This window comes from Osmerus eperlanus, chromosome 12 (assembly GCF_963692335.1).
Source record: "Osmerus eperlanus chromosome 12, fOsmEpe2.1, whole genome shotgun sequence".
NCBI lineage: Eukaryota > Metazoa > Chordata > Actinopteri > Osmeriformes > Osmeridae > Osmerus > Osmerus eperlanus.
Genome location: NC_085029.1, coordinates 9,178,180 through 9,190,909, shown reverse-complemented (window position 1 = coordinate 9,190,909; position 12,730 = coordinate 9,178,180). Strand labels below are relative to the sequence as shown.

General features: G+C 49.2%; 2 protein-coding genes across 2 annotated transcripts; one reads left to right on the top strand and one right to left on the bottom strand.

Annotated features, from left to right (window-relative positions):
- The first annotated feature begins 1,118 nt into the window (after positions 1–1,118).
- Positions 1,119–7,777, top strand: LOC134031702 (serine/threonine-protein phosphatase 2A 55 kDa regulatory subunit B delta isoform-like). The gene is made up of 10 exons (XM_062475406.1): positions 1,119–1,297; positions 1,648–1,722; positions 3,710–3,807; positions 4,019–4,184; positions 4,565–4,677; positions 5,015–5,192; positions 5,450–5,614; positions 5,956–6,125; positions 6,394–6,485; positions 6,692–7,777. Exons 1-10 carry the CDS (start codon positions 1,291–1,293, stop codon positions 6,969–6,971), a joined length of 1,344 nt encoding a protein of 447 aa, XP_062331390.1. The 5' UTR covers positions 1,119–1,290; the 3' UTR covers positions 6,972–7,777.
- Positions 7,778–8,154: 377 nt separating this feature from the next.
- Positions 8,155–12,041, bottom strand: LOC134031703 (BCL2/adenovirus E1B 19 kDa protein-interacting protein 3-like). Its single transcript, XM_062475407.1, has 6 exons — positions 11,622–12,041; positions 10,334–10,703; positions 10,076–10,154; positions 9,770–9,876; positions 9,302–9,451; positions 8,155–9,185 (listed from the first exon to the last, which is right to left on the bottom strand). Exons 1-6 carry the CDS (start codon positions 11,653–11,655, stop codon positions 9,140–9,142), a joined length of 786 nt encoding a protein of 261 aa, XP_062331391.1. The 5' UTR covers positions 11,656–12,041; the 3' UTR covers positions 8,155–9,139.
- Positions 12,042–12,730: the final 689 nt, after the last annotated feature.

Genomic DNA, 12,730 nt, shown 5'->3' with positions numbered 1-12,730 from the left:
TTTATAAATAATAAGTATGCATTTTTATATAAAATATACAGAAATATCAGTTGTAAAAATGTCATTCAAAAACGGACCCCTGTGCAACCGACGCAAGCAAGCACACCCTACAATTTCCCCAGAAATTGTACCCTCTAGTTTACGTTGGTTTGAGATGCTCTGGTGCCATCCAGAGGCCAGTTTCTGTACTGTTGTGTTGTTGTCCCCAGATAAGGTCAGGAAAACTGGCTGCTTGAGAGAAAGAGAGAGATGAAGATAAGGAGACAGAGAGAGAGACAGAGAGAGAGAGAGAGAGAGAGAGAGAGAGAGAGAGAGAGAGAGAGAGAGAGACTGTCAATAGAGAGACAGAGAGGGGCTTTGGATTGAAATTCGGTTCAAGAAAAACAATCATTAAGTTGAATCACGTAGTAGACGCTGTCAAATGGCACTGCTTATGTTTAATTCTTCTGAACCGTACGACCAAAGTGTTCATTTAGAGAGCACTATAATCAACTTGTGTCTTGTTGCTGGAGTGCCTTTCATCATGGTCGCAGAAAGCTAGTATTACTGTAAGTGAAACTGAGGTGTCGATTCACTAAAAGCTTTCATATGATTATCTTGAACAGAAAATTGTTGTCTTGATCTGGGTAATGCTCCTAGTCTGGGGTGGAACAAACCCCTGGAAGGCAGACACTAATCATGATAACCACCTCTGATTGGATGGACATGTCTATTGATGCAGAGAATTAATTTACATTTGCATATAGTCTAGTAGTGTAGTATAATAATAATCCAATAGTAGCACAATAGTCTGATAGTATAGATAGATGAGTTTTACAGATCACATAGACTTGATTGTAGTAGATTAACATATGTTTTCTTTCTTTCATTTTTTTTTCATGTCCCTTTGGTTTTATTTAGCCCAGCAAATTCTATTTTTAGTTTGTCAACGCATTCCGTCGCCAGGGGGAGTTCTAGCGCTTCCCACGGATAAATACAACGCTTCCCTTTTTCCCACGCTGCTGGAGTTGACAGCGATCCAGAGGCCGAAGCTGCGCAAAAGTGGCGCAGTTCTTGTACCCTCGAGTAGCTTAACTAGACTTTTGAAGCGTCCAAATGACGTCACGTGTCATGTCGACTGTCAATGTGCGCCATTTTGGATAGAAAAAATCACGGGCATTTCTGGAAGCCCTTATTCACGAGTCTAATCACTGTTTCACTGTAGTATCCTGCACTGAATATCAATCTTAACAATTCAGATTGCGCTCGGAAGACCTCCCACAGACGCCAGTTCTGTTGCAGAAAGTGGCAATGGCAGGTAAGACAGGAAACTTTGTAGGCGGGGGCCCTGCACTGCCCCCCTAAGCATCAGAGCGGCCTAATAGCAATATTCCTATTTAGCAAGCAAGCTAAGATAGCTTACGCTCTCCAGCTATCCTCTGACCAATGACAGCTAGCAAGCTATGCTAGCGTTCCTGGCTAACTGACAGCTAAGCGCAATGTTAGATACATTGAGCAGCTAGTGAGAGTTCTCTCCTTGCTGCCGTTTTGGAAGCTAGCGTGTTGAACTGGTGCTCACTCATCTGCGGAAAGTCTTAATGGACTGTATATGATCGCTATTCAACCATCTCCTATTTCAACTGCTAATTATTGCCATGTTTTCCCTAGGTGTCGGAGGAGGGAATGATTTCCAATGGTGCTTCTCCCAAGTCAAGGGAGCCATAGACGAGGATGTGGCCGAAGGTAAGTGCCGATAGTGCTACTATCTGGTTATCTGGCAAACTTGAAACCACTATAATTTCTGTTCAATCACTTGTAATGGTGAAACGTGTTTCAGTTTACCCAACAAAAGCTGTTTATCTAGCACATCAACATCATAAATCCGTATTGATCATATCGCCAAAACGGTAGCTGCATACCGGAATTGTACGATCTTCTTGAATAGTAATACCTCTTTGGTTGCAATCATGCAGTGAAATGTCAAAGGTATTGCTTACTGTTTTGTCAACATTCGTGGAATGCTCTACCACGCACCTCCAGGTGTTCTATGACGACCCCCGTTGTTCAGTAATTATACTAATCCTGTATTTGCATCAACACTGTTAAAGGCAGAGAGGTACACTTTTGAGGGAGAACGAAATAGTTTGTGATTAAGGTCAAAAACAACTACTTTAGTCAGATGGCACCAGTTATCCCCGGTTCTTGCCATCATATTGAATGCAGTTTCTAATGATGCACAAGTCTGAAAAGCTCTTTGCAGCTCCCTTAGCTGGTGTATACAACCCGGCAGATTTATGAATGGAGTCCTTTCTGTCTTGTCCTTCCCTTGCTTCCTCTTTTTCCTCTTCTTCCTCTGCTACCTCTCCATTCCGTCCCTCTCTTTTCCCAAATGTCTTCCCTCCTTCTCTTCCTCACCCCCTGTTCCTGTCTTTCCTGCCTCTAAGGGCATTCTCACATGTTGCCTTTCTTCATGTGCTGCACGTCAGGTGACTGGACCGGTGCAATGCATGTTGGGTGATTGACCGGTCTGTTATATGCTGGGTAATTGGACCAGCCTTTTAAGTTGTGAAACTGTTTTTAGATCTGGTCAAAGCCAGTGCGGGTTCTTTCCTATTTAACTGGAAGGCTATGGAAGTGAAGCACTCACTCTGGGTTGAGAGTGGTCGTAAAGACGCACCTAACCCTACTGTTTTACATGTAGGTCCAATGTCCAATGTAACTGTAGGTAACTATACATGCTAAGCAGAGACTTGTGTCTCGGACATTGTTGTGGTAGGTAGAACTTGACCGATTTTAAACCTGCAAGCCTTGTTCGAGTTCCTGCCGTTCCTCCAAGCCCTGCTCTGAGGGTCGTCCAGCCCACAGCTGTGCCCAGCATGTGCTGGTGTAGATCAGCCAATCGCAGAGCACCCCGCGGGGGGGGCTTATCATTGCTGGAGCGCGGCTGTGGCGTGTCGCACGCTGGGGCAGGAAGGATGCTGCTTTGTGGGGCATGCTGGGAGGGATGCTGTGGTGAGGTGCATGCTGGGAAGCGGCTGCTGTTAGCCGGTATTGCCAGCGGTTTGTTTTGGACGGACAATAGCTGTGGTGCTCGGAAGCAATGGTCGCCTGGAGTACGTTGAGCTTCTCGGGACAAGATTCTGACCGGCTTTCTCAGAACTCTGGACAGTGGGAGATCTCTGAGGGAGGAGAGAGGAGGGTTAGGCTTCTCCACAGTGGCGCTTCACCAAAACAAGCAGCCGTCACCATAAAGACCAGAAACCACAAAGGTCTGTCACCCAATGGAGGCTACTTCAGTGGACCCCAGCCAATGAGAAACCACGTTGCTGAGACCTCTGCGCTCAGGTGCCCTCCCTCTCCTGTGCTTTAACTGGTCCTACCTTTTAGAGCAGGCGATGGGGGTCTTAGCAAACAAACAGCAGGGCTCCCCTGCACACAGCACACTGATAAATAAGTCATACACATGCTGGGCTAAATGCTAGCGCTAAATACCCCATGAGGACATGGAGATTGTGTGTGTTTGTGTGTGTCAGGGGGAACAGTGGGTGATTAGAGCGGCGTTTATGTTCTGCTGAAAGTGCAAAGTATTTCTCAGGCTAGTCCCTGTACACCAGTATGACCAATCCCAGGCCACCAGACCAGGAGCCTTGGGTCTGTGATGTTGCAGTGTCCATGACCCCGTGTTCCCGATGGGTTCTCAATATGTTCTCCATGTGTTCTTGTGTTCTAGCGGACATCATCTCAACGGTGGAGTTCAACTACACGGGAGAGCTGCTGGCCACGGGGGATAAGGGGGGCCGGGTGGTGATCTTCCAGAGGGAGCAAGAGGTCAGCCTACTTCCTGTACTCAAAGAGCATCACTTCCTGTTGTCGGCTTTTACTCTGCGCTCCAACTCAAAAGACCTCTTTGTGTAGTGTTGCCGTTCGCCGTCTCGGGGTCGAACTCGCGTTCCGCTCAAACGTTCTCTTTACGTTCCGTTCCTGTTCTCCTCGCATTCTGTTTATGTCCCCCCCCTCACGTTCTCCTCTCGCCCCGCAGAGTAAAAACCGTCCTCATTCTCGAGGCGAGTACAACGTGTACAGCACCTTTCAGAGCCACGAGCCCGAGTTTGACTACCTGAAGAGCTTAGAGATCGAGGAGAAGATCAACAAGATCAGATGGCTCCCCCAACAGAACGCCGCCCACTTCCTGCTCTCCACGAACGGTGAGAAGCCCCAGCTTCCTGTCACACGGCCGGGACTCGACTGTGGCCGTGCACGCACGCACGCACACACACACACACACACACACACACACACACACACATACTCTGTCCCGACAGGCTGTCACATCAACAGGCTGTCACACTAACTCGTCAGTCTTGAACGTAGGACTTTTGGTGACGACACACCGCAGGCTGTCATTGATATGTTACTGTGGCTCATCACTGCACTGTCGTGATGCTGAAGGCTTTACCCCGGAGTGGAGTAGATAGTCACACACACACACACACACTTGTCGCTGCACCGTCATGTAGCTGAGGACTGTACCCGGGGCGGCGTAGAGCGTCCCGTGCTAGCGGAGTGACGGTGGTTATCTTGACAGACAAAACCATCAAGCTGTGGAAGATCAGCGAGCGAGACAAGAGGGCGGAGGGCTACAACCTGAAGGACGAGGACGGGAGGATGAGGGACCCATTTAGGATCACCTCCTTACGGGTCAGTGTGTGCGTGTGTGTGTGCCTGTGTGTGTGCGTGCCTGTGTGTCTGAATGTGTGAGCGTGCCTGTGTGTCTGAATGTGTGTGTGCTTGCCTGTGTGTGTCTGTGTGTGTGTGCGTTATGCTCATGTATTATGCATAGACTGTCTGTGTTGAACGTGGATACGTACAAATGCAAAGGGGTGTTATGCGTGTCATATGAAAAGGGTTTTGTATGGTGCTGTGCTATCGTTGCTGTGCAATTGCCTGCTAATGTTGCTGTAGTAATGTTGCTGTGATGTTGCTGTAATGTTGCTGTAATGTTGCTGTAATGTTGCTGTTCTGTGGTTCTCTCCAGGTGCCTGTGCTAATGCCCATGGACCTTATGGTGGAAGCTAGCCCTCGGAGGATATTCGCTAATGCACACACATATCACATCAACTCCATCTCAGTAAATAGTGACCACGAAACATACCTGTCGGCAGATGACCTCAGAATAAATCTATGGCATTTAGAAATCACAGATAGGAGTTTTAGTATCCTTCAACCATGGGAAAGGATGACCGAGAACACAGATTGTGTGTGGTGCGTCCGACCGAGTGTGTGTGAATGTTGTGTCATGAGAAACAGACAAAGTACGTGACGAAGCACGTACTTTGTGCTTCGTCACAATAGCTCGTCACAATAGCTCTCTCTCACACGCGCGCGCGTGTGAGAGAGAGCGAACGAGCTATTGTGCGTGCGTGCTTCGCCCCTCGCTCCTGTCGAGCTCCTTGACCCCTCCCCTCCCCAGACATCGTGGACATCAAGCCGGCCAACATGGAGGAGCTGACGGAGGTGATCACGGCCGCAGAGTTCCACCCGCAGCACTGCCACACGTTGGCCTACAGCAGCAGCAAGGGCACCATCCGCCTCTGCGACATGAGGGCCGCCGCCCTCTGCGACAACCACAGCAAATGTGAGGCATCGTACGCCGTAGCCCGGGACCCAGTGTACTCTTCGGTTCAATACAATCTGTCTGCGCTCTGCTAGCTTTGTCTGTCTGTGCTCTACTGGTTCTGTCTGTGTTTGTGTATATCTCTCTGGCGCTGTCCGTTGGCAGTTGTTTAGTAAACAATCTCTGGTTCCACTGTCGGCAGAGTCTCCTGTTACTGACGCATCTGTTTACGCTGTCGCTGTGCTGAAAGCTAGCAGGGCACACGCACTCCTACCTCACCTATTAAAGGGCAGTGTGTACACACTAGTAACTGCTGATCTCATGGGTGTGTGCGTGTGGGTGTGTGTGTGTGTGTGCGCCAGTCTTTGAGGAGCCCGAGGACCCCAGCAGCAGGTCGTTCTTCTCTGAGATCATCTCGTCAATCTCCGATGTCAAGTTCAGCCACAGCGGGCGCTACATGATGACCCGGGACTACCTGTCAGTCAAGGTGTGGGACCTCAACATGGAGAACCGCCCCGTTGAAACCTACCAGGTACCTTGACTGTGTGTGTGTTACAGAAACACACGTGTGTGTGTGTGATAGTGAGTGTGTGTCTGTAAGTGGAGTGTGTATGTTACAGAAACTGAGTAAGCGTGTGTGTGTGCGAGCTTGTGTGTGTCTGTAAGGGAGCGTGTGTCTGTAAGGGATTGTGTGTGTGTGTGTGTGTGTGTGAGACAGAAAGTGTTTGTGTCTGTGAGGAAGTGTGTGTGTGTGTGTGACAGACTGTGTGTGAGTCATCAGCTGATCTCCTCTCCTGCAGGTGCACGAGTACCTGCGCAGCAAGCTGTGCTCGCTGTATGAGAACGACTGCATCTTCGACAAGTTTGAATGCTGCTGGAACGGCTCCGACAGGTGAAATCCTGACTCCTCCCTCTCCCTCTAACCCCTCCCTCTTCTTCTGGCTCCTCCTTCTAGTTCAAATCACCCCCCCATTCATGTAACCCCTCCCACTGCTAACTCCTCCCCTCCCTGTTTGTCCACGTCGTCAGCATATACCACCACCATCAGCCAATCCGCTTCTGGTTATAACCCCCCCCCCTTGCTCCCGTCTCCTCCAGTGCCATCATGACGGGCTCGTACAACAACTTCTTCCGGATGTTCGACCGGACGTCCCGCCGCGACGTGACCCTGGAGGCGTCGCGGGAGAACAGCAAGCCCCGCGCCGTGCTCAAGCCGCGCAAGGTGTGCAGCGGCGGCAAGCGGAAGAAGGACGAGATCAGCGTGGACAGTCTGGACTTCAACAGGAAGATCCTGCACACCGCGTGGCACCCCAAGGAGAACGTCATCGCCGTGGCCGCCACCAACAACCTCTACATATTCCAGGACAAGATCAACTAAGCCCCCCCGGGGGGACCCCTCTTGTTCTCTTCCAATCTCCCCTGGAACCCCGCCCCCCCCTCCCCCAGGGACCCCCACCCCCTCCACCCAGTCTCCCGACCCCTCCACCCCGCCCACTGCCCGACCCCAGCCACTGTACCACGGACGGACAGAAATGTGTACTTGCATAGTTAAGTCTAGTCGTTATCTCTGTCTAAAGAAGCAACGGCCTTGTTGTCCTCTGGGCCTGTTTGGCTGTGTAAACGGACACAGACCAGCAGACAGACAGACTGTTTCTCCACTGTCTGACGTGTGCGTGCGTGTGTCTGCGAGAGTGGGCGTGTGAACGAGTGCGCGTCGAGGCTGGAGGCCCCCGAGTTGGAGGCCAGCACACGGTAGACCCCAACCTGAGGCCAAACGTGTCGACAGTTATTTATTCTGAGCCTTTTTTTTGTTTGTGTTTCGTTTCTTTGTTTTTCTTATGATTTGACGACCAAAATTATGGCACATGGGTGCGGCAGGTGAGAGGGCTCTCCTCCATACTGTGAAGCCTGGGCCTGTGAAGAACAGCAGCAGACGGCGATGGTTATGATGACGACGACGATGATGCCTGATAACATTCCTCCCGTGGCTTGGCGAGGCGGCCTCTGGCGCCCCCTGTCTGATCTTCTCAGCACTTACAACCGGTCTGCCCAGTGGACAGTTGGTTCTTTTTTTTCTTTTTTTTCTCCTTTTTTCTCATGCATAATAACATTTACTCACTGACTGTATCTAATATAACCACACCGTCTGGTGTCAACCACTTAATAAAAGTAACAAAAACGACATGAGGTGTCGTTTCTCTATTCAGGCTTCCCCTGTGTGTGTGTGTGTGTGTGTGTGTGTGTGTGTGTGTGTGTGTGTGTGTGTGTGCGTGCGTGCGTGTGTGTGTGCGCGTGCGTGCGTGCGTGCATGCGCGCGCGCGCGCAGCCCTGGATAAAGACCTGACGCGAGGATACTTTCACAAAGTTTATTCATCACATTAAAATGCCTTTTATTTGTACAAAACCACGTTTTTCAAATCACTTGTGATGTGCTGATGTGTTTATAGAAGACCAGTTGACATGCAAGGAGCTCAGACAGCAGCTACCATCAGTCTAACCCAGGGGTCCCCAAACTAGGACCCGTGCACGCATTTGGACCGGCCCTCTGAACAATGGCAGACTAAAAAATAATAATAATAATTAGTTCACACTGATTAATATGCTGAACTAAGTAAATGTTTTGATTTCATTAGCAATGAATATGAAAAAAGGTAATTACAAGAACGATAGTAATAATGCTCTTTTAATAGGATATCCCTTGATATGTACGGATGTACGTTGCATAATCAAATGATAAACTAATCTATCATAATGAAAACATTTAAAATCATAATAAAATCTCCACAATAATACTGGTAGTCACCCCGGCCATGTAATTTCCTGTTACAGACCGACCCGGCCCCACATTTAAGAAAGGAAAAATAATCTGGCCCTCGCAGAAAAATGTTTGGGGACCCCTGGTCTAACCCCTCTCTCCCCCCCCCTGCTCTTGTGTGCATCCTTGAGGGCTCATTCAACATTATATACAGATACAAAATACATAACGGTACACATACAGTGTATATATTAATGACCAACACATTTGTGGTTCTGCAGCTATTTTTAGCTTTCGACTCTGAAACAGATAAGGCTCTTCTGATCTCGGCTTCAGCCCAGCTCCCTCTACAACTCCCGGACACCGTTCTCCATCCCATCTCACCGGCAGAACCAACTGACATCCCATCATGCACTTGTCTAATGTTTCCCCCATTCCTCTTCCATCTCACACATCTGAGACCTGAGCCCCAGTCAGACAATACATCAGTCAGCCAGCAGGCCAGACAATCAGTCAGTAAACCAGTCAGTCAGTGATCCAGATTGTGGGTCAGTAGGTCAGATGGTAAACTAGTCAGTCAGTGAACCAGTCAGTCAGTGAGCTAGATGGTAAACCAGTCAGACAGTGATGGACAGCAGCAGACAGTAGGAACAATCCCAGCAGGACAGAAACAGGTCACAGGACGGAAGCACCTATGCATCTAGGAAGCATCACTTGTAGCCCAGCAGCGGTGATGATGATGACGGCGGTGAGGAAGGTGACCACGACGGTTCCTCCGATCAGTATCAGGTTCAGAAGGAGCTGGAGGGAGGGGCCAGTCGCCTGCCAATGTACACCCTGGGAAGACACCCCAAATCAAGGTCAAACACACGGTTATAGACATTATGGGGGGAGGCAGGGGAGTGTGGGGGAGGCAGGGGGGAGTATGGTAGGGTGAAGGGGGCGGGGCTCACCCCAGGCCGATGGCAAGGATGTGAGACAGGAGCAGGGAGGGCAGGAAGACCTTGACGAAGTCTGCTGAGAAGATCCCTCCTTTCTTCATCACACGCGTGTTCCTGATGCTCAGGGGCGTGGCGCGTTTAGGATGCTTCAACAGGAACTCTCTGGACACACACACACACACGCACACAGTACACCCAGAGACACACACACAGACACCCAGAGACACACACACAGTACACCCAGAGACACACACACAGACACCCAGAGACACACACACAGACACCCAGAGACACACACACAGTACACCCAGAGACACACACACAGACACCCAGAGACACACACACAGTACACCCAGAGACACACACACAGACACCCAGTCCACAGCACACATACAGGGTAAATATTTAAACCCACTCACACAACTGACAACACACTGGGCACAATGAACGAGAAGTTGTTTGTTACTAAGCGACACTGACTTAGGTGGGAGATTTTCTGGCCGGCTGGACCAATCCCAGATCCAGTCTGCGTTCTTCTTCATCAGGTTCTCCACCTCACGCCTTCGGTCCAAGTAGTCTTCCTCAGACTGGAGCAGAAACACACTTGTTTAAAAGAAATCTAACTCCGAGGTGAGTGGTGTGTGTGTCTGTGTGTGTATGGGAAGGAGAGAGCAGCTCAGTGGTACAGCATTTGAAAGGTCACAGGTTCAAACCCCCCTGTACTGCTTGCCGCTCTGGATAAAAGTATCTTCTAGATAAATAGATTGGTATTATTATCATGTTTACCTGTGAGCTATTTTTCTCAGCAGAACTAGGCACCTCAGAGCCACGACGCAGGTGCAAAGGAGTCTGGGATCTTGGTGGACTGTTCATACATACATACATACATACATACATACATACATACATACATACTGGAACTTTCAGTAAATATACACACACAGGCCCACATTTCAATATATCGAGGTACCAACCAGTATATACACATACAGATGCACAGGCCTCTAAATCAAGATATTGAGGCAGTTTTAAGAGATACTGTACCTGTCACATGGCACACTACCCCTGGAGCTGCTCCGGCCAGACTCGTGCTGGGCTTCCAGCAACATCTTCTCCAGGTCCAGACCCTGGCTAGCAGCCTGGGTATCAGCCTGGTCCAACCCTGGAACCTGCTCTCCTCCCTGGATAGACCCAGAATCGTTTTCCCCGTCCAGTGTCAGGATAGACCCAGACGCTGGCTCCCCATCCAGGGGAGAACCAGGGACCCTCTCATCTGTTTCAGCAGACCCGGAGATGAGCTCCTCTCCCTGGGTAGACTCTGGAGCATCCTCCTTCTCTGCCTCCTGGCTGTTGGCTGGTTGTGTTGCGGCGCCCCCGGCAGGGCTGCTGTTGAAGTGCAGCTCCACCCAGGAGCCTTCGGAGCGATGGGGAAGACACACACTGGACAGTTAGGGCTCCACTCTGACCAGAGCAAACAGCAAGTAGACAGACAGGGAGACAGATAGGGAGACAGATAGGGAGACAGACAGGGAGACAGGCAGGGAGACAGGCAGGTCGTCACAAAGAGAGAGGTAAAAGAGACAGACAGAAAGACAGGTAGGAAAGTGGATAAACAGACAAACATGTAAACAAACAGTCCCATATGAATCTGCCTGAACCCAAATAAGTAGAATGACCGTATTATAGACCATGCAACCTAATATTGTCAGTACGACACGTTTATGTGTGTGTGTGTGTGTGTGTGTGCGCGCGCACGTTCTTTAAATAGCAACTCTGACCAAGCTTGTCCTCTGTTCTTGGAAATGTATTTTTTCATGCAGTGAGAGTGTCCGCCCAATGAGAGAACGTGCTGGTCCCCTCCCCCTGTTGTGTTGCATAATATACCGAGCAGGAGCGCGCGTTCCGAAGCTTGTCTGGTCTCCTTATCATAACTGGAACGCTATAAATATTTCACAACACAATGGGAAACATGCGTTTCGAGTTCTGAGGTATGACGGACCAAGGTCGGCTGTAGTGCACCGCGCCACCGTAGATGATTCATTGTTTAGACAGACTGGGCGGCCTGGCGTGGGACCCATTTCAGACCACACTGGGTACTATCACCTACTAGGACAACCACTGTCACGTGAAAGTAGCTTTCCTAAAGTCTTGATTAGAGGACCCCCTCGAAAACGAGATGCTGCATCTCAAGGGGTTATCCTCCAAACAATAAATACATTTCAAATAATACTGCATTTATGCTACAATAATACTATAATAATAGTACACCATGACCCAAAACATACGTCCATCTATCATAATAACCGACTACAATTACAACATTGAGACTTACCCTGTAAATTCTCCTCGCCACTTCTCTCTGACATGATCAGAGATGTAAACAACCAGAGATGGAGACCCACCCGCTAATGATCTGGGTCCAAATGTGTGAAAGGTATAACGAGCACCGATTCATGTATAGGGTAACAATTGGAATCCAAAATGTGTCGTTCCTCCCTGTTTTCTATTCCTAGTGGCGGACGGAAAATCCGCACTGTCGGCTATTTAAATTAAACACAAGGAAAAGGTTTGCATCTACAATAACCACGAGATACACAGTACGCAGACCAACAGTGTGATTTCTGTATCAAAACCTGGTCAGTGACGCGCTAGGATCTGTTGACCTAAAGTAACGTTGCGCGTGATTGGTCCAGCGCGATGCAGCTGAACAAAACAAGAGCACGCCGTCCTCCGGTTGCCGTGTTTCTTTGAAGCCTTTACGCCCGACCGTCTTGCTCAACGGAGGGGAAGGGAGGGCCAGTAGACTACAAGCGACTGCTCGTAGTCTACTGGCCCTCCCTTACTGTAATTTCACCCATACAGCTGGTGTCGCACTGAAGAACATCAAAAGGGAACAGCAATGGAAATATTGTAACTGGTATTAAATAGGCTACACAGCGTCAGTCTGTAATAGCCTACTATGAGTGCCATCACTACCTATGTAAACATTTCATCCAAGTGGCCAAACTTTCGCCGCGCAAGCAAATGTACAAAAATGTACCCCAAATAACGACAGCCCACACGCACAGTGTAAGCGAAATGTTTTATTTATATTTACAAGGATATCAGAATATAAACAGTAGGCCTATACGGAGAACTGAAAAAACGATACTCTACTTAACGGCGGGGAACGGAGGAGCAGACTGCCCGCTGACATGCAGGCACTAGGCACTGTGAAAGATGAGGCTGGTTGGAAAGTTTACAGCCCTCGGGTTATTTAGGGCATATCCTTAGTACATTAAGTCTGCTTAAATCAGGACCTCATTTTAAATCTCAGTTGCTTTTCAATATCAATGGCCACGTTTAGACTCATACGGTGGCCAATATGTCTATGTGTCTGTCTCTGTGTTCAGTGTCCGTATTTTTGTTACTGTCCATCTGTCCGTCTGTGTCCGTAGTGTG

Bases quoted from the DNA above. Each gene is read 5' to 3' on its own strand.
- LOC134031702 (XM_062475406.1), top strand. The intron at 3,808-4,018 runs GTCAGCCTACTT...CTCGCCCCGCAG, and splicing joins TCTTCCAGAGGGAGCAAGAG to AGTAAAAACCGTCCTCATTC. The intron at 6,486-6,691 runs GTGAAATCCTGA...CGTCTCCTCCAG, and splicing joins TGCTGGAACGGCTCCGACAG to TGCCATCATGACGGGCTCGT.
- LOC134031703 (XM_062475407.1), bottom strand. From the start codon at position 11,655: ATGTCAGAGAGAAGTGGCGAGGAGAATTTACAGG. The intron at 10,704-11,621 runs GTAAGTCTCAAT...ATCGCTCCGAAG, and splicing joins TGGCGAGGAGAATTTACAGG to GCTCCTGGGTGGAGCTGCAC. The intron at 10,155-10,333 runs GTACAGTATCTC...ATGTATGAACAG, and splicing joins GGTAGTGTGCCATGTGACAG to TCCACCAAGATCCCAGACTC.